The 23,312-nt window shown below is 37.1% G+C and overlaps 1 protein-coding gene across 1 annotated transcript; it reads right to left on the bottom strand.

Annotated features, from left to right (window-relative positions):
• Nucleotides 1-2,535: 2,535 nt before the first annotated feature.
• LOC148083944 (chloride channel protein-like) lies at nt 2,536-23,009 on the bottom strand. The gene is made up of 23 exons (XM_087787186.1): nt 22,934-23,009; nt 18,118-18,625; nt 17,922-18,050; nt 17,659-17,792; nt 16,839-16,916; nt 16,680-16,758; nt 16,220-16,345; nt 15,662-15,746; nt 15,357-15,458; nt 15,194-15,278; nt 13,026-13,181; nt 12,153-12,222; nt 11,986-12,096; nt 11,310-11,523; nt 10,041-10,174; nt 9,520-9,611; nt 9,252-9,329; nt 9,016-9,100; nt 7,914-7,996; nt 6,273-6,317; nt 5,057-5,161; nt 3,894-3,980; nt 2,536-3,050 (listed from the first exon to the last, which is right to left on the bottom strand). Exons 1-23 carry the CDS (start codon nt 22,982-22,984, stop codon nt 2,682-2,684), a joined length of 3,006 nt encoding a protein of 1,001 aa, XP_087643312.1. The 5' UTR covers nt 22,985-23,009; the 3' UTR covers nt 2,536-2,681.
• Between the last annotated feature and the right edge of the window lie 303 nt (nt 23,010-23,312).

Below are 23,312 nucleotides of genomic sequence, written 5' to 3'. Positions count from 1 at the left end.
CTCTGCTTTTCTTTCATTTCATCTCTCATAACAACACAACTGACACTGAAACACAATTTTGCTGCATATATTGTAAACGTTTCTCCGAAGAATGGCAAAGAAAATGGGATAAGACTTCAGTTAGCAGCAGTTTGAAATGCGATTAAGATGGGTCTGCCGGATCAAGAGGAAGGAAGTGGTGTGTCTGATGGGTCAAGGGTGACTCGATGGAATCATAGATCATTCTTAAATTGAGAATTGAAGGTGAAATTTGATAATAAAAAAACATGTTCATTTATACAGAGATGACTTTGATACGTTCCAGATTGAGAGTCATTCTTTGTTTAACAACAATTATCATCACAGCAGCAGAGGCTAGCACCAGGTGGTCATGGTTGTCACGATATCGCTGCTGGAACACCTCAACAGGTGAAGGTTTACCTCAATCAGGGGGTGTGTACAGGTTAAACTCCCGAGACTGTACGAGGTAATTATCTCATACCTCTTATGTCTTTTTTATGTTTACATCATAGGGTCATATGCCACCATTTTTCACAATATTCAATGAAAATGAGACGGAGCAAAAGAGTTCTATAGCAGCTCACAAAAATGGTTGACAGTTAAGAAAGAAACCAGGTACATTATTGTAAAATAAAGAATATTTTTGTACACCAGGCAAAAGCTCATATGTCAACAGGTTCAATGGGCAAAACATCAGACCGTGAGATGCCTGCCCGAGATTCAGAGCGGTTTTAAGAAAGTAGGGTGACCACAAATTCACTATTTTATGATGATTTGCCACAAAAATAATTCGCCCAGCTGTCTCTGCAGGTAGCAAAGCCTATTTTATGTCAACCTAACATTGTTTTTCAGAGAACTTCCTTTCACTCATCTGGTTAGAGTGAATTGGACAGCAGAAGCTGAAGGTTCAATCAAGGCAGAATTGCCTCTTGAAAGAAGGACAACCTTGGCCATAATGACATCATACTCGTAGGGATGTAGAAAAAGCAATAAGGACAAGAACAACTGTTTCGTTTCCCGGTTAACGACTGCTTTTCTCTGTAAGGCGATGATAGAAAGCATGAAAAAAAAACTTGAATCCAGCTTATTTTCACCATTACTGTGATCAACAACTGACCCTGAACCGCACGCTAATCACGACTCCTGCTCGTCCTCTAGTCTGGAACAAACAAGGACATGACGCTCTGTGAGGTAACTTTTCCGAGTCCTTCATGGAGTTCACCTCAAAACACTAACAAACGTAATGACACCTTGATGATTATCAATATCCAGAGTCACTTGATAATGCTTAATGCCATGTTAATATTAAGATAAATTATACTTAGGGGGAATAATAAGTGAATCAAGTGGTAGATCATATGTTTGAGCAAAACTCCATCAATGGTTTGTTAAAGGTTAAAGGTAGACATGTTGAGGTTCTGTCAAACTCTATGTGCTCCAGCCGCAAACAAGTTAACACATCACTTCTTCACAGAAAGAATGGTAAATAAAGTGCATTATGCTCACTATGCTATGATCAGCTGCAGCCATTTAAGAACAGAATGTGTTGAATAAACAGAGAGGAAGTTGCAGTATGACGTTAAGGAAGATTTAAGGACAGTTGAAGTTGTTTCTAGCGAGGCGGTATATATATATATTTTTTCTCGTCTTCTGTAATAATAAACAAAAGCCTCTCTGGCTTGGGGTCACCTCCCTTCATCCCTCGTCCCATCAAGCTGTACAACTCTGCTTTTGGGAGCTGGGGAAGGGAGTGTGTGCGATGGAGAAGATGACCGACTGTGTCTTGGATTATATGTGTATCCAGTTAATAATTCAGACAGTAGTGTGAGCTGCACTTATATTCTTGATTATATTTTTGTAATCTTGCATATTTAATTTGAATAATTCCTCATTTATGATAGTATTGATCCGTTTTCGTTTGGTTCTTCTGTCTGTGTTGTGACTGGAACCATCCCAAAGGAATTTTCTCGAGGGATCAATCATGATGTATCCATCATCTCGATCCATCGATGTCAACGGATGCAGATACAGTGTCAACACCACTTTTCATTCTGGCACGTTTCGGATATTATTCCTGAGAAAACCAAGGATTTTGACAAAATGCCTCGTAGTTTTGTTACTGCGGCCTGTTCCACCATACATACACGAGAAACAGTGTTTAGATGTCCCGAAAACCAAGAATACAGGAGATAGAGTTCAGCGGACTTTCATGACTTCCCACTGCCCACATCTGTTTAATGTAGACTCGCTTATAAAATATTCACGTATACAAATGATTTAAAAATGTCAAAAAGGCACAGAAAAGAAGTGGAACATACAGTAAAGGGCCTCGCTCAGGTCCAGACTCCACTAGAAACAATGATATAAACACCACACGATATTTTAATGACATTTGAGATGCATGAAAGTTGTTGGGAATCACTTTCTAAAATATTGTTGAACCAAAAAATGACTTCACTGCACGTAAATAAACGTATGCCAAGGCAGCGTACAACACAAATATTAATTGTATGTGCGAACACAAAATACTTTCACTCATAAATTGTGGCATAGCTTCATATCAGAGTGCTAAACACACTTTAATCAGATTTCAAAGCAGTTTTTTATTATATCTGTGATAGAAAGGAAAAAAGCTTGATGATTAATAATTCATATATTTAAAAAAAAAAATGGGTTTGAGGTTAAACCATGGGTTCACTGTCACTGTCTTCATCATTGTCCAAGAGTCCATGAGGGTCTGACAAGGAGCCGCGAGGGATGGCAGGGGGAGTAGACAGGGTGGGAAGGGGGTCTCTTTCTTCATCCTCCGTCATCCCTCCCTCTATACTCACCTCCGTCTTATTGTGTTGAGGATGTGAGAGGGAGGAGTGAGGGAGGGCCGAGGAGAGGTGTGAAGGAGACGAGAGGGAGGTCGGAGACGAGGGAGCAGAGGAATGAGGAGAAGTGGGAGGTTTAGAAACAGATTTGTGGTTGCTGATGTCACGAAAACTTGCGAGTGGAGGCCTCAGCCAAACGCCAGAGCGCGTGGAGCCTTCGATGGCTTTCTGGAGCTGAGGGAGTCCAGGAGCAGAGCGGAGGAACAGAGGGAAAAGAAGGCAGAAAGTGGAAGCAGCAGGGAAACAAGTTATTATTAGCAGAAGAAAGGATTGGCGAAACAAAATGGAGTGAAAACCACACCTTAAAGGGCTAGTTCACCCAAAATTAACCCATTTCCTACTCACGTCTATAAATAAGTTCTTGATGTATGTCCATTATAATGTGGTGACTGATTCTCAGTTGTCTTTATTTCCTCCAAAAATACACCTAAAAACATCAAAATACCTCCATACTGCTCATGAAGCCTCAACATAAGAAATGGTTCAGAAAAAACCTAAACAAATATTTCAAGATTGTTTTTAGCAGAAGTTTAACATGTTCGGATCAGTGCTTTAGATGCAATATAAGATGTGTGAAAAAATGAACTAATAAAGAAAAAATATTCAATTTTTTAAATGTAGTTATACAAAAGCAAAAAACTAATTCAAATATTAGATGAGAATGAATTCAACATTTCGAGATACAAATTATTAAATTTAATTATTGAATAAAAATACACTCAAACTTTTAATATACAATATACAAATTCAATTATTTATCAAATTCAACGTTACAACATCTGAAACGTTAAATTAAAACAGTTCAGTACAGTGGCATTTATATGTTTTTAAATGTATTTTTTGACGAAGATGAAGACAACTGAGCTCCAGTCGCTAATTAAATGAACATATGTTTTTGTCTTTAACTCTAAAAAGGAACAGATTACTCTGAAAATAATCCCAATTCTAGTCGACATGAGGGTGAGCAGAAAATTAGATATTTTCGGTGAACCCTTTAAGATCCGAAAATAAACGTACCTCCTTCAATGCCACCACTCCCACCAGTTTGCCAATACTAGTCACATAAGCATGACTCAGACCCAGCAGGGAGAACAGGGTGTGAGTCTGAGGAGGACAAGGAAGGCAGAATAAGTTCCTGCAAAAACCTGCTGTGGAGTCTCATTAGAAACCAGAGTGAACTGCTAAAATACTGAGAAACAGTAGAGATTTAGTATGAATGGATATGTGGATCAGAACCACTGATACATCAGAACACTTAAACAACATTAGATCTGCAGAGGCTGAAGAAAATCAGATTATGTGTTAACCTCAATACTTCAATATGTTTATTGACATACATTTTGTGGCTCTCAGATTTGTCAGGGTCCCTACATCTTAACCTTCGTCAAATTCAAGACTTAATACCATTTTTAATTAAATTTAAGACCATCTTGATAATCAAACAGGAATCAATTATTCAATCAATCAATTATTGATTCAAAATTTGAAGATTTATAATACAAAACACAGTGACTTGTACACACAGTGTCTCCTGATTTCTTAACATATACTTTTAGTTTTGTACTTTGTTGGCAATTTTGAATAATGTATTTTATATGCATTTATTGTATTTATGATGGTTTTACATATATTTATGTTTTTTTTAGTATGGATGGATGTGTTATTGCTGCTGGAGAACAGAAATTTCTCCTTCGGAGTTTCAATAATCCATCCATCCATGGACATGAATATATATATTATTGTAATAAATAAATGTTACCAGATATTTTGAGATTGTACATATCATGAGTTTACATTTTTACGACTTATGAAAGTTCGATTTAAGACATTTTAATGCCAATGACTTTTAGGTCCATTCATTTATCAATTGATTTTTTTTTAAATTAATTATTAATAATTGATATGACATTTGACAATAATGTCTATTTTTTTTTAATGTATTATTATTATTATTTTTTTAATCTATTTATATTTTTTCATTCTTCATTCTGTTATACCACCAAAGAAACAATCTTGTGTTGTGTTTACGCTGGAAATAATAATAGTTTCTGATTCTAATGAATGCCTTTAAATACTTTTAAATGATGCTCTGCATTTTAAACGTTAATGTCAATCCTGTCCTATAGCCTGGTACTTTGTCTTCAGCAAGGACTTAATGTGTGTGAGTGACTCCCACAGACCTTATGCAACGACGTTCTCTCCACCAGCTGGAAAGGTGAGGGGTCCACTCTGATCTCATCGATCTCCATCGGCTTGTCCATCTCCGCTTCTTCCCACGCTCTGATCTGCGGCGGCAAACGAGAGTCAAGGTCGGAGAGAGGGCGGCGAGCTGGAATCAGTCCAGAACCGCTGTCACCTCAAGAGACTGTGTTTAGTCGGAGATTGACTTTAATGAGAGTTCAATGAGTGTGTCTGTGAATGTAGTGGAAGGAGGGTGAAGGGAAGTCAACAGAAAGAGTTAGTGACATTTGCTGCTATTTGATAAATATTTAAGAACAACTAAAGTACCTCTATTAGATTGCAATAAAAAAATATAATCCCTCAACACCTATGAGTTTATTATTAAGTCATATAATGAACATAGATGTTGAAGAATGTTGAGTATTTGCCTTTTATTTAACTCTGTTCATTTGGCAAGATAACAAATAATCATTAAATCAGATTAATGAAATTGCCTGGAAATGGTTCAAGAAACAGATGATTCAGTTTCAGGATACAATCTGATAGTCTGATGAAGCTTCATGAAGCAGTGTCATTATTTTCAGAGTCCACTAGATGACGGTCTCTGCACTATTTTCCTTTGTTTTGAACAATGGTTCTAAAGAAACATCACATCATTTTCAAACTGATGGCGCCACCTACTGACCTCTAAACAACTTACACTGCTCCATGAAGCTTCATCAACAAAAAACACTAAAATCTGGATTTATGAATCTATAGAAGGATTTATTATTGCCATTTAGGGATGATCCACAACCATCTTCCTGGCATATTGTGTGTGTTGTGTGAGCAAGTTCCAGAAGGCTATTACCACCTGCTGGCAAACTGAGTTCATTTTAATTTGAGTATTAATCATAGAAAATATATTTCAAATGCTAAAAAAGGTAGAAAAAGCATTGGACAATTGTATCGCACACACACAGATAGACAGACACGCACAAACACAACATGGTTGTAAATGTTTTTTGGGTGTTCTTTAGTTAATTTTTTTAACGTCATAATTTATTATTGTCAATAAATGCTTTTTTCTACCAAATATTGAAGGAATAATCATAAACAATTTCAAGTAGATCCAATGATTAGCAAACAAAACACAGGCTGATCTCGTATGCTAGGCTTCATCAGATCAATCTTGTGAGTCCAGAACCTGCTGAATCCCGTCTCATCAGTACCAACCTCGTCAGGTGTCATGGTGTCCGACAGAGGCGGAGGAGACGGCTCCTGGAGACAGAAGAAGGGACAAAAGGAGTTTGTTAATTCTTCCCAAAGCATGTGCAGGTGTCACCTCTGAAGTTAGTTTAGTTACCAACAACTTAGTTTCTTGTGAAAGTTCTTCAGCTGCAATGCAGTCCAAAGATTAAACTAATAATGATGAAGCTCATAATATGTTCGATTGATAAAGAAGGGATCCTTTATCTGATCCGGAGTCTACGTGAGAAGTGAGACTTGGGTGAACTACTGCCACATGTAAATGAAAAAAATAAATCTAAACTGCATCCCATAGGAGCGTAGAAAACATCACCGCAGCACCACAGCAATATAATATCCAAAAATTGGTATTCATATAAACAGACTGTATTACTTCCCTGAGCCCCGTGCAACAACCTTCCCACATAATAAGCCGGGAATTTGACTTCCTTATTTCACACGAGCGGACAGATTCTCATTGTTGGCAGTCTTGCATGTTGACAAGCAGGCGGTCGCGTATTCATGAGCTTATATCATTCAAATCCACTGTCAACATGTACTCGGGTGCAAAACAACTTCACAATTCAAACTGGAAAGTGAACATTTATGACCACATTGCGAGGATAATATTGTTAAATGTGCTGTTAAAATATATCATTATCAATCTTTTCATTTATTCTGATGGATAGTTTCACATTATTTTCATGTTCCTAAGAACAAAAGCGACCAATTGAAATAAAAAGATTAATTAAAGGAAGAAAATTGAGGGTGAAATATAGAAGACCTCAAAAGTCTTATTAGGTTATTAAACTGTGAGCAACACATATTTATTTCCTGATCCTAAGAACAAAAGGACCAATTGAAATAAATGGATTAAATACAACGTTTACATTTTTAAAGTTTGATATATCACAATTATTATTATTAAATCATTAAACTGTAAGTATTAAAATAAAAAAAGGAAATAAATCAAATCAAATAAAGTAAATGTTATATTCAAGTGATATTTAACTTTTCAAATAATAAAATGAATCAAAGAAACTGAGATATGCATTTTTGTTTGCCCCGCCCACTTGCTCAAAAGTGTACAGGAAAATATTGTTTACATAAATAATAAAAAAGTGATTAACAACAATTTTAACATTGCATTTATATCTTTAACTATTTACTGACACACCTTTTTAATTATTTCATTTAGTCTCTTTTGGTTCTGATAACATAAAATAAAAATGGCATTTTATTTAATTTCACATTTTTCACATTACACTCCAATTGTATTAATTGTTTGTGATTATTTAATGTTTAAAAAAAAAATTAAATGATAAGTTTTGTCACTATAGGTTCAAAACATTTATGAACTACAACAATTAAAGTTAATTAAATTAAATCTATTTACTTCAAATGATTTCATTTAAACTGTTGGTTTACCCATTAGTTGTTTTCAAGTTAAGGGAGAAAACCTGTGAGCTGGTAGACACACACACACAGAAGGTAGTCAGGTTCACTCTGAACCCAGATCACCCTCCAGCCGCACATGAACCAGTGACCTTCCTGCACAGTGCTGTGCAATCAGAAGTAATGGACTTTGAAGAGATATAATTACACTGTCGTTTCTTAACAGACACAAACCTGCACGGCTGCTTCTGAGGATCTTTTCCTGCTGCTGAAGAGGTTCCTCCATGTTTGGCTAAAACTCTGCAGAGGACCATTTTCTATGAGAAAAAGACAGATTAGAGGTAAAAAACCTTTAACATTGTTCAGTCCTTTGTGAAGATGAAGGAGAGGGATGAATATCTGTTGTTGCCTGGAGACGGTGAAGTGGAAACAACAGCTGGTCAGAGGAAGGAGCAGCGAAACCTTGACAGAGTCTGCAAACTCATCGTCTCTAATGTGTCATAATGGAGAGATAGTAAAGATAATATCAGCTGTCTGTTTAGGTATAGCTCGTGCTGGAAAAAGATTTAACTTCTTAAAGACCAGTGCGCCTTACTTTATTTCTGTGTTGTTATTGTTATTTTTTTTTTAATGTTTTCTGTTTTTCTGTGATTTTGTATTAGTTTTGGTTCTTTCTGTCTGTGTCAATACTGCATAAATGTTCAATAAAGAGTAATAAAAAAAAAAAGACCAGTGAGACTCATTAACATCACAATGTTCAATTTGTTATCGGCAAAGAAATAAAACAAACTCCTACAAATACACTCTGGATATAAAATAATGCAGGAGTTAAAAAGTGCCCAAAAGGTAAAAATATAGTTTGACCAAAGAACATTAGTTAAAATTTATCAAAGCATTAAAAAAACGAGACTAAATAGTTGCCAGGAATAAATAAATCAATAGAAACACATCTGTTCTTGTTGCTTTGGACAGAGGAATTTTACCGGTGCCCAGAATTGTTTTTAATGGCCAAGTTCACTGCTGCCATGGCAACGCAGCATCATTACAGCTGGCTGCCTCTGACTATTTATTAAACATAAACTATTGTCACCTTTTGTTATTTGCAGAGTAGAAGAGAATATCAAGAGATCATTTTGAATGAATCACATCTCCTAATCTCTTTATTTAAATCTTTTCCCCAGATTTGCTTCAATGGCACCGTGGAAGGTCTAGATATTACATCATCATTGCACAGTGTACACTTGTCATTTCATCTCAAGATAGACCATCAAATCTACCCTCAGGGTGGAAGGACACATTTTTATAAGGACATATTTGTCACAGCAGATTTTCGCACCTGAGACGGGTTCAGAGTGGTTCAGGGGCTCAGGAGACATCTGGGGAGGGATCGGTCCATTCCTCTCCTCCTGCACTGATGACCCCTGTGCAACATCAGATTTATTACGCTTTAAAAATGATCCAAAAATTAATCATTCATTTGTGAAGAGATTCACGAAAAGACAAAACTTTACATGTTCTCGATAAATATAATCGTATTTTAAGTGACGGCACATCTTAAGAGCGCATCCTCACCTTTTCTTCCTCATCCTCCTCTTCCTCATCAACATAGGCCAACGATTCCCAACTGGGTCTGTCCTCCTGAAGGAAGCCCTGAGGACACGTTAGGTGTCTTTTTGTCATGAATCAAACGACACAATCTGTCTTTAAATTTTCCTTTTGTAGTTAATTTGTTTATCTAGCTAGTATTAGTAGTGCTTTAAAAGAGTTTATTTCAGTTCATATGCAGAATTATGGACAAGATTTAGTTTCCAACATCTGAAGAAAGCAAAGTATTTTAAACCTGAATCAGGAGCCGCCTCTCCGGTGACAACCACCAATCACAGAGCGCCAACAGCTCCAGCCTATCAATGCTGCCCAGAAGAATCATAGAGTCTAAAACAAGAGAAATCCACATGACCATCTGACACCATCATACACTCTTCAGTTTACACAGTCATTGTAATCAGTGGGCTGTGCCGCCCGCACTGCATCAAAAAGCACCAGAATATACATTTTTCGCATCCCAAGTCGTGAAAAACTGCGATAAATTTCCCATAAGGAATGAATGGGACAAGGTAAAAAAAAGCAAATCTGTAACGTTTTTCAAAAATCTCCTGCTCTGGCATAAATTCATGTAACTTTAGAATTTGAGTCTTTTGTAGCTTTAGTTTTTTTCGTCACGGATCAAAGTACACAGCCCACTCGACTGACCTCCAATAGTTTCCTTTTGAGCTGCTTCAAGGATTTTCTTTAGTGTTGTGACAATAATACTGCACAGTGGTGATTGAAAATGTATGAATGAAAAAGGGGGGAACTTTGAACCTTTGGTGTCGACAAGAGGGATGGTTTTGAGCGAGGATGAGTCCAGCAGCTGTTTGACTTCTTTGTAAGTCGACTGAGAGGAAACAAACTTGACCTTCTGCACCATGATGTCCTCCACAAAGATGTTGTACTGACTGAAAGACAGAAACATGATGTATTTACGATCATCGAGGTTGTGTGATCTGCAAACAATGGTTCTTACACTCACACAGTTAATCTATGCTTTTATAGCACAAACTAATTGCTTTAAAAAATAAAGAAATAATAATGATTTCCACTTGTTAATATGATAAAATATACAACTGTAGTATTAACAAATGCAAATTGACTATACATTTTTGGGTTGCATGGCTAATTTTATTCTTTAAATTTTATGGATTTTAATTCTTAGGGTTTTTTAACTTCCACTCATGTAAATGTATTAATTTTGTTTTTACCTATTAATTTAATTAGTTTCTATTTCTAAATATAACAAATGTATTATAAAGAAAAATGTCAGCAATGACAATGATTGTTTTATTTCTATTATGATCAAAAATAAACTACTGCAGTATTTAAAAAATAAATTAAATGTACTGTACCTTTTTTTTTAAGGTTCCAAGGATATTTTTTAATTCTTCAAATTATTTTATAACATCTTTAACATATTAAATATCTATTTTTATTTCCTGGGTTTTAATTTATCATCATTATATAATTTAAAAAAATACGTTTAATTTATTAATTTGTTCATTGTTTTTTTCTTTATCACTGAATCTTGACCATCATTGTTTTAAAATTTTTTATTTTTTTATTTATGAATATTATTAATATTTTATAAAAATAATGTTTTTAATGAAAAAATCCACAAAAAAACTCACATTAACCACCAGTCATAATCTATTCATTTTAATATTCAACACCGTCACAAAACAAATTGGAAATTAATTAAATATGTTCCTTTGATAAGCTATATGGTCAGAATCTTTGGTCAGTTCTTTTCCTCCCTGATAACTCAGCCGCTCTGCTTCTGGTCTCTGGATCTCATTACAACCCACACACAGAAACATTGACTCATTTTCAATTGACGTCTCAAAACTCATCCATTCCAAACGGCCAGTTGCACCTGATGTCATTGTCTCTACCTTTTTTTGCTGTTTTTAATTATGTTTTAGTTGTTTTTTTAATGTGCCCTGTTTGGTGACCTTGAGTGTCCAAAAAGATGCATTTTCAATAAAATGTATTATCAATATTACGATAATTAATTGTGATCCTGTCGTCCGTACAAACCTCATGTGACCGAAGCCGAGCTCCGGCAGGTACGGCAGCTTCTTCACCTGGATGATGGAGTCGTACAGTGACGGCTGCAGACCCTGAGCCACCATGTTGGCCAGAATCACTGCCACCATCATGGGAAGGATGTGTGAGATCTGACCCGTCAGCTCGAAGCAGATGACCGCCGTGGACACGGTGTGTGTCACTGCACCGGTCAGCGCCGCCGCGCCTGTCAGGGAGATGGGAGGATGAGGGGAGGACTGGAGAGATGGTGAAGATAGATAGAGGTCAGAAAGAAGTACATGTGGTCCAGGTGAAGGTGAGAAGGAGGAGGAGGGTGTGAGGAGGAAGAGAGCTCACACAGTAGGAGAAGAATTACAGGTGCATGTTAGATATTAAAGTTAGTATTTTTGTTGATCACTGTGACTGCATTGAAATTGAATGTATTTTCTTGTTGGAACCCAATTTTTCTTCTTTAATTTTTATGTTGTATAGATTTAGTTATTCACTGTGGATAACCACTACTAGATTTTATTTTAACTCAACTAATCTATAATTTACTTCTCTAGTAAAACTTCCAAATATGGCAAATGTTAGTGTTAATGGTTCACTTGATTGCTTTTGAAAAGGTCTTTCATGTATCTAACTATTGTCAAATGTATGGGAATAGATAAGTAAATCACAGACTAACCAATGACTGCATACCCTCCAGGGATTATTCGGTAAAGAATGCCGTCAAACATGATCCCGTGTGGGAAAAGTGTGGCCATGATCTCGCCCACCAGTCTGCCAAATGCTGCTCCTGCAGAAGAAGGGAACAGTCAGTTCTAAATCCATGCGCACACTGTTTCTGCTCACCCAGGATGAAAACTGGCATGAAGGCTCCAGACGGAATTGGCATGGTGGTCGCCACAGCAGACATCCAGAACTAAAAAAAAGACATTAATTTACGCTTGTTATTTTTTTGCAACAATATCCCCATCAATTACATATGTTGGTTGTTCAATTGCTTTTAAAATTGTATAATAACAGGTTAATAAGATGTTTATTATTCAATACAACATTTTTGATAGCAATATACAGGAATAAGGTATTTCCTATCGAAAGTATTAAATGCAGAGATGAGATATTTGGTATAACATTAACTATCTGGGATTATTTATTGGTTTATGATTATTTTTGTTTAACAAACATAAACTTCATCACAACAGACTCTCGGTTTTCGCACAAACACGTTCTTGACAAGACGATCCAAGCAGCTCTGTGTTTTGCTGTTTCTCTGTTTCTTTGCTCATAATGAACTCAATCGAACCTCGGATGGATTTTCCAGACGGGTCATATTTCACCTTTGGTTGTTTGTCTGAGGCTTGTTCAGAGCTCGAACAGAAATAAACAAAGGGGGGTGGACAGCCTGGTTCTGCTTCAACCATCGGCAGACTGACAGCAGGTCAGAGCTCTCACTATTCGGAGGAACAGACTCGCCAGAGAAAAATTTCACTCGGACAGAACTATAGAGGGTTATGATGTTAACGTCATATGAACCAAGCTCTGAACAGAAAATATAAATCTGCCACCAGTGAAATGCATGATTTGTTTTACTTCTCTCAAATTTCTTGTCAAACTGGTGAGATTAAAAGTTGCCCTGAAAGCTTCTCATTTATTTTTGTGCAACGTTGCTTAAATGTTCTGAAAGGTTCTTAATTGTCCAAATCCTGAACTTATTCCACGCACCTTCATGACCAAGAAAAGCAGCAGGACGATGAAGATGCTGACGTCAGGGTGAAGCCAGGCTGCAGACCGGCCCAGACCAGGTGGTGGTGACGCAGGGGAAATCTTCGTCCAGGTGAAGTTGTCAAAGAGGGAGCTAATACATTCTCGAGGCATCAGCTGTGAGAGAGGAGACGGACGAAACAGATAGCTGGTCAAAGAGAAAAGAAATTAAGATTTAAAGCATGTAAAGAAGATAATAACTGAAGAGGAGGATTGAAGATACTGTTTTTGACATTTATTATTTAGGTATTTTGGTACTTCTTCAGCAGATGTTGAGTTGAACAAAACAATAATATACCTAATAACCTGTGTATGATGAGCCAATGACTGAAAATCTGAAAACTATCTTAATATTTCACTTACAATTGTCAGTATATGCCAGTCATAGTTAAGATCGGCCTTATAAATCCTCCCTGATTTCATTAATCTAAAAGAAAAGGAGAGGAAATGCAATAAAGGAAGAGTGGGAAATTAAGAGGAAGTGTAGAAGAGAAGGAAGGAATCAATCACAGAGAGAAAAAGAAGGACAAAGAAGACGAGCAAGAAGGCAGAGTGAAAGCAAGGAAACACACCAAAAGTGTCCAAGTACACTTTAGATGAGTCATCTGCCATTGAACTGCTCAGTCACTATGAATAGTTTGCCATTAATGCCCTTTTTTATTTGCATTCTGGGATTAAAATAGATGCCATCATATCTAGTTTAGTAGCCAAGTAAGTAATGGTTATTTGTAAAGCGCCTTTCTAGACCAGGGTAGTACATTTTAGAGATGTATTCTTTAAGCTTGCTTAATATGACTAGTGTAAATGTTCCCTTTTATTTGAATCTCTTATAAAACATTTAAGCAAGTGCTAGACCATTAATTGAATAAGGATTTAATTAAATGAATGCAGTTCTCTGTTATGATCAAACACGGTCAGTTTTGAGACTCGGTCTGACATTTGTGTTAACAAAGTGTGCGTTCTAACACATATAAGGAGGTGCCAAATGTGCCTTCAGGGTACAAAACAGCTTCACACTCAGCTTTATTCTAAGAACTCGCATTACTAAGATTTTGTCTGCTGAGATGACGTGAGGTTTCTCTTAATTTCTCTACAACGATGCCTCGCTGCACTTAAAATAAGATTCTAGCCCCTTGTAGAGGTGACACATTTTATCATCATTCAACAAATCTAAATAAACCATTTAAAAACACAGTTTAAGAATACCCGACTAAAATAAAACAAAAAGGTAGAAGGTCAGCATTTTATATATATTAAGTAACGTACTGTAAAACAATCAATGTTATTTATTTTTACTAAGGAATCTGTCACTGAGAATGTAGAGATCAACAGAATCCTATTTAAACAATCAAAGACTTAAATTAATTTGTTTTACGTTCTTAAACCTTGATGACTTGAATTCAGAATTAAACCAGTGCATTTGGATACTGGATTTTAGAGGTACTTTCCAAATTAATTTAATTTAGGCACGGAGTGTGACAGTGGTAAGCGCGACCGTTGGCAAGTTTGCTTCCAGTTTATACATGTTTAGGAGAGTGTTCTCCCGTGTTCAGTCCACAGACATACAGAGGTTGGGAACTCTAAATTGTTGGTAGTGTTCAATTTATATATATATATATATATATTACTTGAGCTGTATTTGGTAAAAACTAACTGGTCCAAATTGAATAGATAACATTGACAAATGTATAATGTTAAATTTACCTTGCTACAAATAAGTTAGGTTGAATGAACTCAATTAATATCAATAGTGGGAAAACACATTTATTGGAGTTTTAAATAAAGTCTAGGTCAGTTGTTGAATTAAAAGTGTTAACTCAAATATAAATGGTGCTAGATGATCTCCAGCTACTTTGTTGTCGCCATGGCAGCACATTTTAGACTTAAAAAGGCTGTCCCTGCCATCTGGTGGTGTAAATGAGTTCCACAAAATTTCAATTTCTTAAAGCTTTGCATGTTGCATTACAGATACATATTGGAAAAGATTAAACCAAAATGATCAATAACAGTTGAATGTTTTGACCAAGCTTCCAACTATACATTTTTAGCCCTGTTCTTTGTTTACCAGTCAAGTTATACACAGTATTTGTACCACAGACAACACAGTACTAAAATATTTTACCAGTCACCTCTCCTGCCATGAACTGTCCAAAGCCTGGTGGGAATGTCAAGGTAGCAATGACCAGAGTGACCATGGCCGGAAAGAGCAGTCGACTGCCACGAGCAAAAGAAGAATTAGGAACTTAAAGCAGAAATGTGAAATCTCCACCGTGGCTAGGTACACACACTCACTGTCTGGTCAGGAAACGAGTCATGGCGTTGGGCCGCCGCATGAACACGACCACCTGCCTGTTGAGATAGACGAATAAGGCTCCCAGGAAACCACAGATGATCCTGGAGAAATGGGAGAGAAACTTTAGTTTATTAAACTAATCATCTTAAATGATTTCCATTTCTCTCCTAATGTGTGTAAACCCATAAACAAATCTAAGTCAGTGTTCATCTTAAATCAAGCATTGATTATTTTAAAAGAAAGGGTCAATTTATTTTGTCAGTGTTTGATATAAATAGAAAAGAGAAGGGCAGCAAACACTCACCCAATGATAGCAAACGCTGGCAGCTCCTGCAGATCGAAGGGAAAGTCCATGCGGAAGTTTGTCCTGAATAAAGCTGTGATTGTAACTGAAAGAAGAGACATTATTGTTGTCAGGAACTAATTCAAATTCTATGATTAGAGTGTGAACATCACGTTTGTTTGACTGTAGGGACAAGGTTCAATCAAATCTTACATCTAGCCTTGAAATACTATTCTGGTCTGGGTTATTGATACATGCTTGCAAAGGAATGGTCTTATAATCTTCACTCTTTTCTCTGTCGTTTGAATGTAGGACTGAGTGGGACCTGAAGAGGGCACTGTGGCTTTGCCTAGAGAGATGTTGTGGGTGCAAAGAAAAGGAACACGTTTGTTTTTTGGGTTGAATCTGATCTAATACGAAGCAGAAAAATTCTCGGAAGATGTCAAATTGAAAAATGAAAATCAACTTAACAATTGCATTTCAAGCCTCTCATGAGTAACTACACTCTCTGTGTATGTATTTGTATTGCGTCCAACACATTAAATTATTTTTTATACAAAAATGATTTTGCGGTCAAACCTGCATCTTTGTTAAAGACGGACAAAACTCGAAATATGAAGGCGCTGAAAGTGGCAGCGAAGTATCCTCTCCAATAGTTCCTCACTGCGAAATAAGTTGACGTCACCTCGATACTAAACAGCACCCCTGGCGGTGAGAGGAAAGAATACAAAGGAAAATGTTTTTTATAATGAAGTAATTAACATTTTAAATTATTTATCATCATATGCATGCATATTACCTTTTCTAACAAGTTTTTAGAATACAAACATTATCATTACATTATAATTGACAGAAAAAGATTAAAGAATCAATCTGAAACATCAAACCTCTATGTTTAATCAAATATTTATTAACAGAATGTGAAGTAAAGTTACAAACATTTTATTTAAAATTTTTAATAATGTAATAATATCATTCAATCTAAAAATAATTCAAATATACTTGTAAATCAGCTAGTTAACCAGGAAGGTACGCTCACCTCCTAGCGGTGTTCCAAAGCAGCAACCAACTCCAACAGCACAGCCGACTGTGAGGATGTCAGTATAACAGTATGGATTCTACTGAGAGAAGATGGATCGAGGCAAAAACAAATGTTGAACGAAGGGAATCAATGGCCATCATCATCCCATTAGCCTACCTGATAAACTCCAGAAAAGAAGGACATGAACCTGCTCAGAACTGCAGCACAGATGCTGGCAATGTGCACAAATGGACCCTGAGATAAACAATAAAACATACACAAATATATGTTTAATTAAATGTAAAGCTGTGATTGTTGATTGAATCAATGAAAAGTATATTCATTAAAGTGATAAAGTATAAAATCTCATCAAAACGTTCAGTTGGCAAAACAAGTTCTGTCGGCTCAGCCCTGGAGCTTCTTCTCATCGGGACATGCCCAGAGTAGCAGGAGTCCAAAAGGTATCCAATCCATAGATTTCAGAGCTACCTCAAGTCCAACCATTTGCACTACATTTGGAAGATGCCAGGATGAAAACCTGCTCCTCTATGTCTGAGACTACAATAGTCTTTGGGGTTCTCATGAGGATTCTGTACCAGCAGAATAAAGAACTGAGCCAAAAGGCAAAGGCTATATTACTACCCTTACTTATGGCCAAGAGGGTCAAATAGGGTTAAGGACTTAAGTGACCCAGGTGGGACTCAAAGTAGAACAACTGCTCCTCCACATCAAGAGATTCCCGGTGAGAGCACAAAATTAATAAATTAAAAAAGAGCTACATACATCTTAAATGATGCAGTATTCAACAGTAAATTGAAATAAATATATAAAGAAATGGAAAAATATAAAACACACAATAAGTCACATGCAGGGTTGAGAACATATATTAATTTATCAATATACAGTATATATTTTTTAATCAATCAATAACTTTCATTTTTTAAATTAAAATCTATAAATGTCAGGGTTAAGCACTCAACTTTGATACATTACAGACCTCTTTGCCCACAGGCATGCCACTGCCCAGTGCTGCAGTCAAACCAATGACCTTGGCAATAAAGGCCTTGAAGGTCAAATATTCTTTTAGCACCACTCCCCTAAGAATGGTCTTTAACTCGGGGATGCCTGACCCTGAAAGAGAGCAATACAACACACATCATTCATAAATGGATGACGAGGGGAGGCGGACACAAGAGATTGACCTTCATGTCTGATTAAAAACATGCAAGTGGAATCTCTAATCGAGAGTTATCAACCAACCAATTGCCTGAGGGGAGACCAGGTGACAGAAGAGGGAGGAGAAGAGGATGAAGATGAGCGGATAGGCAACCCAGGCCAGATACTGCAGTAGCACCTTCCCTCTCAGCTCTCCGTAGATCCACTTATAGGCTGGAGGTCAGAATAGAAGAGGATGAATTGAGATCAGTGGCTTCCGCACCTGAAACCTGAAACCAACCTTGCAGGCTCTTAGCACTTGCATAGTCCATAGACCAGCTGACCAGAGCCATGGTGATGCCCAGCAGAACCAGAAAGATCCAATCTTCCCCCAAACGATTAACCAGGAATCTCTGCACCCGACCTATGCAATCTGAGGTGAAAACATTTGGGACACTGACAGAGGCAATTCTTGCACTTATATAAATACATCTAAATATTTCACCTCCACACTTGGAAAAAGAGTGTGTCGTCTTTGAGGGCGTGACGTCCATCTCTGCTGTTGGACCGGCTCCAGCGTCCACCTGCAGGCCGGACTGACGGCGGTTCCTGCTGTTGCGGAAACTGTGCTGGTTTCCAAAACGACTGTGAAATCCATTTTGACTGTGACGATGGCTCCCGCGGCCACGGCAGGACGACCCTTGGCGGCGCTTGGGGTCTCCGTGTTTCTTGATCTGCCTCTCGGTCAGCAGGCGAGTGGCCTCCCGTCTGCCCGAGCCGCCCTGGTGCTCTTGGTACTCCCCATAGAGCTGTCAGGTGAAGTAAACACTGGACATAAACATTCAGGTAATTGAGAGTTACACAGCAGCTCTTGCTGATGTTTAAAAATAGAAAAGTGAGATGAAAAAAAAGCCTCAAAGGAAGCCACAGATACTGGACAGATACCATAAAAGTGCTGAGGGTATCTGGGGAAGCGATTCATTTTCACCTCCTACCCTTTCCCCTCTATTTCACGGCACAGTCATCTGAATACTTCAACAGGATACAACCTGATTTTATTTTGGCGAGTTGTATTACATTATTAGAAACTTTAAAAATACACTTCCCTGTTTATCTTTATAAAGTTCATCTGGTTATCTTGTGGCATAGTCACTTGAATAAACATAAAGCCCCAGAATTAAACAATATTACTCCAGAAATGTTTGTTGGTGTTTTAGTAACAATTCTTTTGAGTCATTCTGAAAAGGCTTTTTAAAATCTTAACATTTCCATTAGTTTCAAATATTGCAGCCTTCAGTTCTGCGACACATAAATAATAAACAAGAAGGCCTTTGCAGAAATAAGAAAACCAATACAAATGACAAAATAATCGCGGATTGTTTGAAAAACATTTCAAGCAATGAATATATTGTTCAACCTAGAACTGCACCAATACTAACAAGCAACCAATACCCTCCCCTTTTCAAACATGGTAGATGATGAGGAAACCCTGTTAAATGGAAAATCCAATTGACGATATCGGTTCTACCTTGGTAGCATGTGCCTTATTGATTTATTTGCAGTCGACCATGAGCATAGATGATGCCTACACCGTTAGTTTATCACAAATGGCACCACAACTAGTCATAGAAAGCAGCTATTCCTCCTCTCTGCAATGTAGAATATCTAGATAAAACAAAAACTAATAACAGCCGAGCCTTATGAGATTTTTTTCTGGGATTGCACCCAGAAAGAAAAATGTCTTACTAACAATGCAAAGCCATTAAATCCCTCGAATGCTTGGTCGTACACACACCTGCAGACAATTTAGATTTAGAATCACTACAGAAACTTTTATGGCCACAACATTTTTGAGGCGTCAGTAAATAATAAAAGATAACTTTACTTAACGTTTCCAAAATAATTTATCCAATATTTAGTTAATAATCGGAATAGTAGCAGGGCCTCGTACACACTATAGGGGCCACAAAAACTATGCCCGTTGGCACATGGACATTTAAAAAAAAAATAGTAATGGTCACAAAGAAACTCTGTCTAATTTATATTTTCCTTAGTTCATTTGAAAATATTATAATGGATCATTTGCACTACAAATATAACAAGTTATCTTTTCTGGCTTTTCTCAAATGTATTGTACTTGCCACCATTGTTGTCAATCATCTGACTATTGTTATTACTATCATAAATATAATTAATACTACGTTGTGGTGCTGGTAGCCCTTCATACTACTCAGCGCCCATAAAATAGATCAGTTTCAAAAATGTTGTTGACCACTGCTCCACATTCTTTAAGACGTCACGATTAAGGCTTGTTCTGTTTCTTTGCTTCTAGGCTGGCACCAAAACTGCCTGTGCAGATCTGCCACTACAACAAATGAAGCACAAACAAAGTGCAATAACAAAGCACGGACTCATACAATAGAAGCTAATAATAACTCAGCTGCTTAGCCGGATTAAAACTGGATGTGAATGTATGTGGCTAGCTTTGACCACCATGTGGAGCCTGTTCATGCTACAATATATACAGTATATTTAATGTCATTCTTTGTACTTCCATATGGATGTAGCTCATAAATGATTCAATCTTGAAGTTTTGTTTGCCCATTAGGTTTATGTTGCACCTGTGGTTGGTGAGAACCACAAGAGTACTCTGATACCTCCAAGGGGTACATTGATGCTACACTTTAACATCTCTAATGCCTCAGTGGGGTGAAGAAGCTTTCTCACACCAAACCTTCCTAGAACCGCTATCGTGACATTCCTGATGAGTGAAACTCAACTCTTTACTAATCGCTTTACACTCCTGGACCTTCTCCCTCCATCATCTCTTTCCCTCTTCACCAGTGAAACTTTACTCGTGGCTATATTTAGAAATGGTGAGATCAACTGATACCCATTACTTGCACCCGCTGCACATCAGTGCACTTTTTAATGTTTCATCCATTATACATTCCTTTACTTTTTGTCTCGGCAAGTGAATTTTCATCTGTTCTTCCCCCTGCAAACGTGTGTCGAAAACAAGGTGTCGGTAAACTAGGTGTAAAGTAGGTGCAAATATAAGCTAAGGTGCTACTGAATAGATCATATCCTCATTGTTGAAACATGATACAAGTCGCATGAAAATGTAGCGTTGAAGCTTTATTTCATGGACTAAAACAGCTGTCTGCTAGATAATAAACACAGCCGCATATGAAATCTGCAAAGCGCTAAAACCCTTCCTGTATTATGTGACCACCGTTTTTGATTCAGACAATATAAACTTGAACACAAGTCTAGTTTTATCAAGTTCAACCGACCAACAACATCCATCTTTACATGAAAGCTGTAAAACCAGTTCTTTCTGTATGTGTGTGTCTGCAGTAAAAGGGGTTTTCTCGGGTCAACATGAGGTCAACGTTGCCTTGCACACAAACCCAAAGCTTTCATCCAGATGCCAGAACCAATTATTGAATTAATTCATCATATTTAGATGTTAAAATTGCATACTGTAGAAACCAAATATATAAATAGATCTGCTCACAGATTTGTTTATTCTAAGATGACAACAGCGTAATGAGTGTCATCATGTGGTCGGTGCCAGTGTTGGCTCTTTTCATGGATCAACATGTGTACATCCAAATGTGTGTGTATGGACGAAGCAGGAGTCTATAGAACTAGTTTAAGGCCAGTTCACACTTTCTTTTACAGGACTATTGCATTTGCTACTCTATTAGGATATTTTTTAAATATATATAATTTGAATTGGCTTGATATATTTCAGCAAGACCATTTAATTTTTTTCAGATTGTTATATGTTTTAAAAAGATGTATGAAGCTTTTAAGGAAAATACGTTTTTTTGCTTTAAGCCCTTTAAAATATAGATTTATTCAGTATTTTTAATTACCATGGGAAAAGCAAGAAGGTTTTAAAGCCAAACATATCCAGATGGGAATTGTTCCAAGTCAAATGTTTATTATTTAAAGAGTTTTTCTAAAAAAAAAGAAGGTGCAATAATAATAACTGCAGTACAAGTAACCTTGAATAAAAGACTCAATGTAAAAGTAATAATTATTCATATATTTTCATAAAAAAAATGAAAAACTCATCACTACCTGGAGAAGAAAAAGAGGAAAATAGCCATTGAGGTTTTTGCATATATTGAGAAAATAACATTAGAAGTAAAAATGATAAAGCAAAAACAAGTTCGGGTGAATTAGAGAAATGCTGATGCAACAAACACGTAGACAGTGCCCGACCTGTATTTAACCCTACTAACCAACTTAACTGACCTCAACCTTAAAGCTCTTCACTATAGTACATGGAGATTTACGGCACCATAAATATAGTTCACAATGTGTGAAAGGGACCATGTTTATGTCCTCAGAATGTCATGGACACACGCGTCCACACCGTTATAAAACGGTGCTCAAACACACCGACGGCGTCAGGTTTCAATAACCATTAACTCTGAGCGTCGGTGTGATCACCGGCCCCAACATACCGAGCCGTCATCACCACACAACCTTGATAGGATTCCCCTTTAAGAAATCATCAACTGAAAAACTGTTTGATTTTAAATTTCCAAAAACCTTTAATGAATGTAACAATATGCATGATATTATTGGAATTCATCATTTTAAATATTTTTTATGCATATTTCACCAGAAGACCTTGCGTGTAACCCTATATTACGAGCTATTTATAGCCTACAAGTAGACCTTCATGTTTTACTCACAACGCAGATGCTACTGTAGAATCCAAAACAGTTTCTTTGAATCTCACGGACAAGAATCCAACATTAAAGTGCCAAAACAATCACGCACATCAAAACCTCCACTTGGATAATTGTTACCCGCAGTCGTTTCCTCATGTAAACAACATGTTACAAATTCCGGAAGTCAGGCCACATGTGTGGCGACCAAATGCGCATTAGGAAACAAGGTGCGGAGAGGAAGGACAACAGGTGGCAGTAGGAAACGGTGTGTGTTCGTGTGTATGCGTGAAATACCACGAGCAGGTTGAAGAAGAGCACACTTAATCAGTTCTTGTACCATCAACACACATGCAAAAGCGTCATCGGAAACTAGTCGATTAAAAGAAAGCAACAACAAAGTTAAGGATTCACACACACACTGACCAGAGTTTGCTTGTATCTTAGAGCCTTTCGATCAGACGCATCTGCAGCCATCGACACGCTGTCACTGACCCAAAAATAAACCTCACCACTTGCTTATGGTGTCTCACTTTTACCGGGGCCAGAGCTGAGGACACGCTCATGCAATGACAGTGCTGTGAGCTAGATCCAGTGACCCCACACCAGGTGTCAGACACCGAGAGCAAAAAGTAAATAGAAAAAACATAATTGAATATTACTCAATTGGACATGACCAACTGATCTCAGTGCACAAGTTTTTTAAATTACGTGCGAAACTTACAGTACCTTGCAAATTCTATATTTCCCAAGAGCTTTCTACAAAACAGTCCATCGCAAATGTTAGCTTGAATGACTCACCACC

Source organism: Callionymus lyra, chromosome 3 (genome assembly GCF_982586985.1).
Source record: "Callionymus lyra chromosome 3, fCalLyr1.hap1.1, whole genome shotgun sequence".
NCBI classification, from domain to species: domain Eukaryota; kingdom Metazoa; phylum Chordata; class Actinopteri; order Syngnathiformes; family Callionymidae; genus Callionymus; species Callionymus lyra.
Note: the sequence above shows the minus strand (reverse complement) of the source record. Positions and strands in the feature narration are given on the sequence as shown.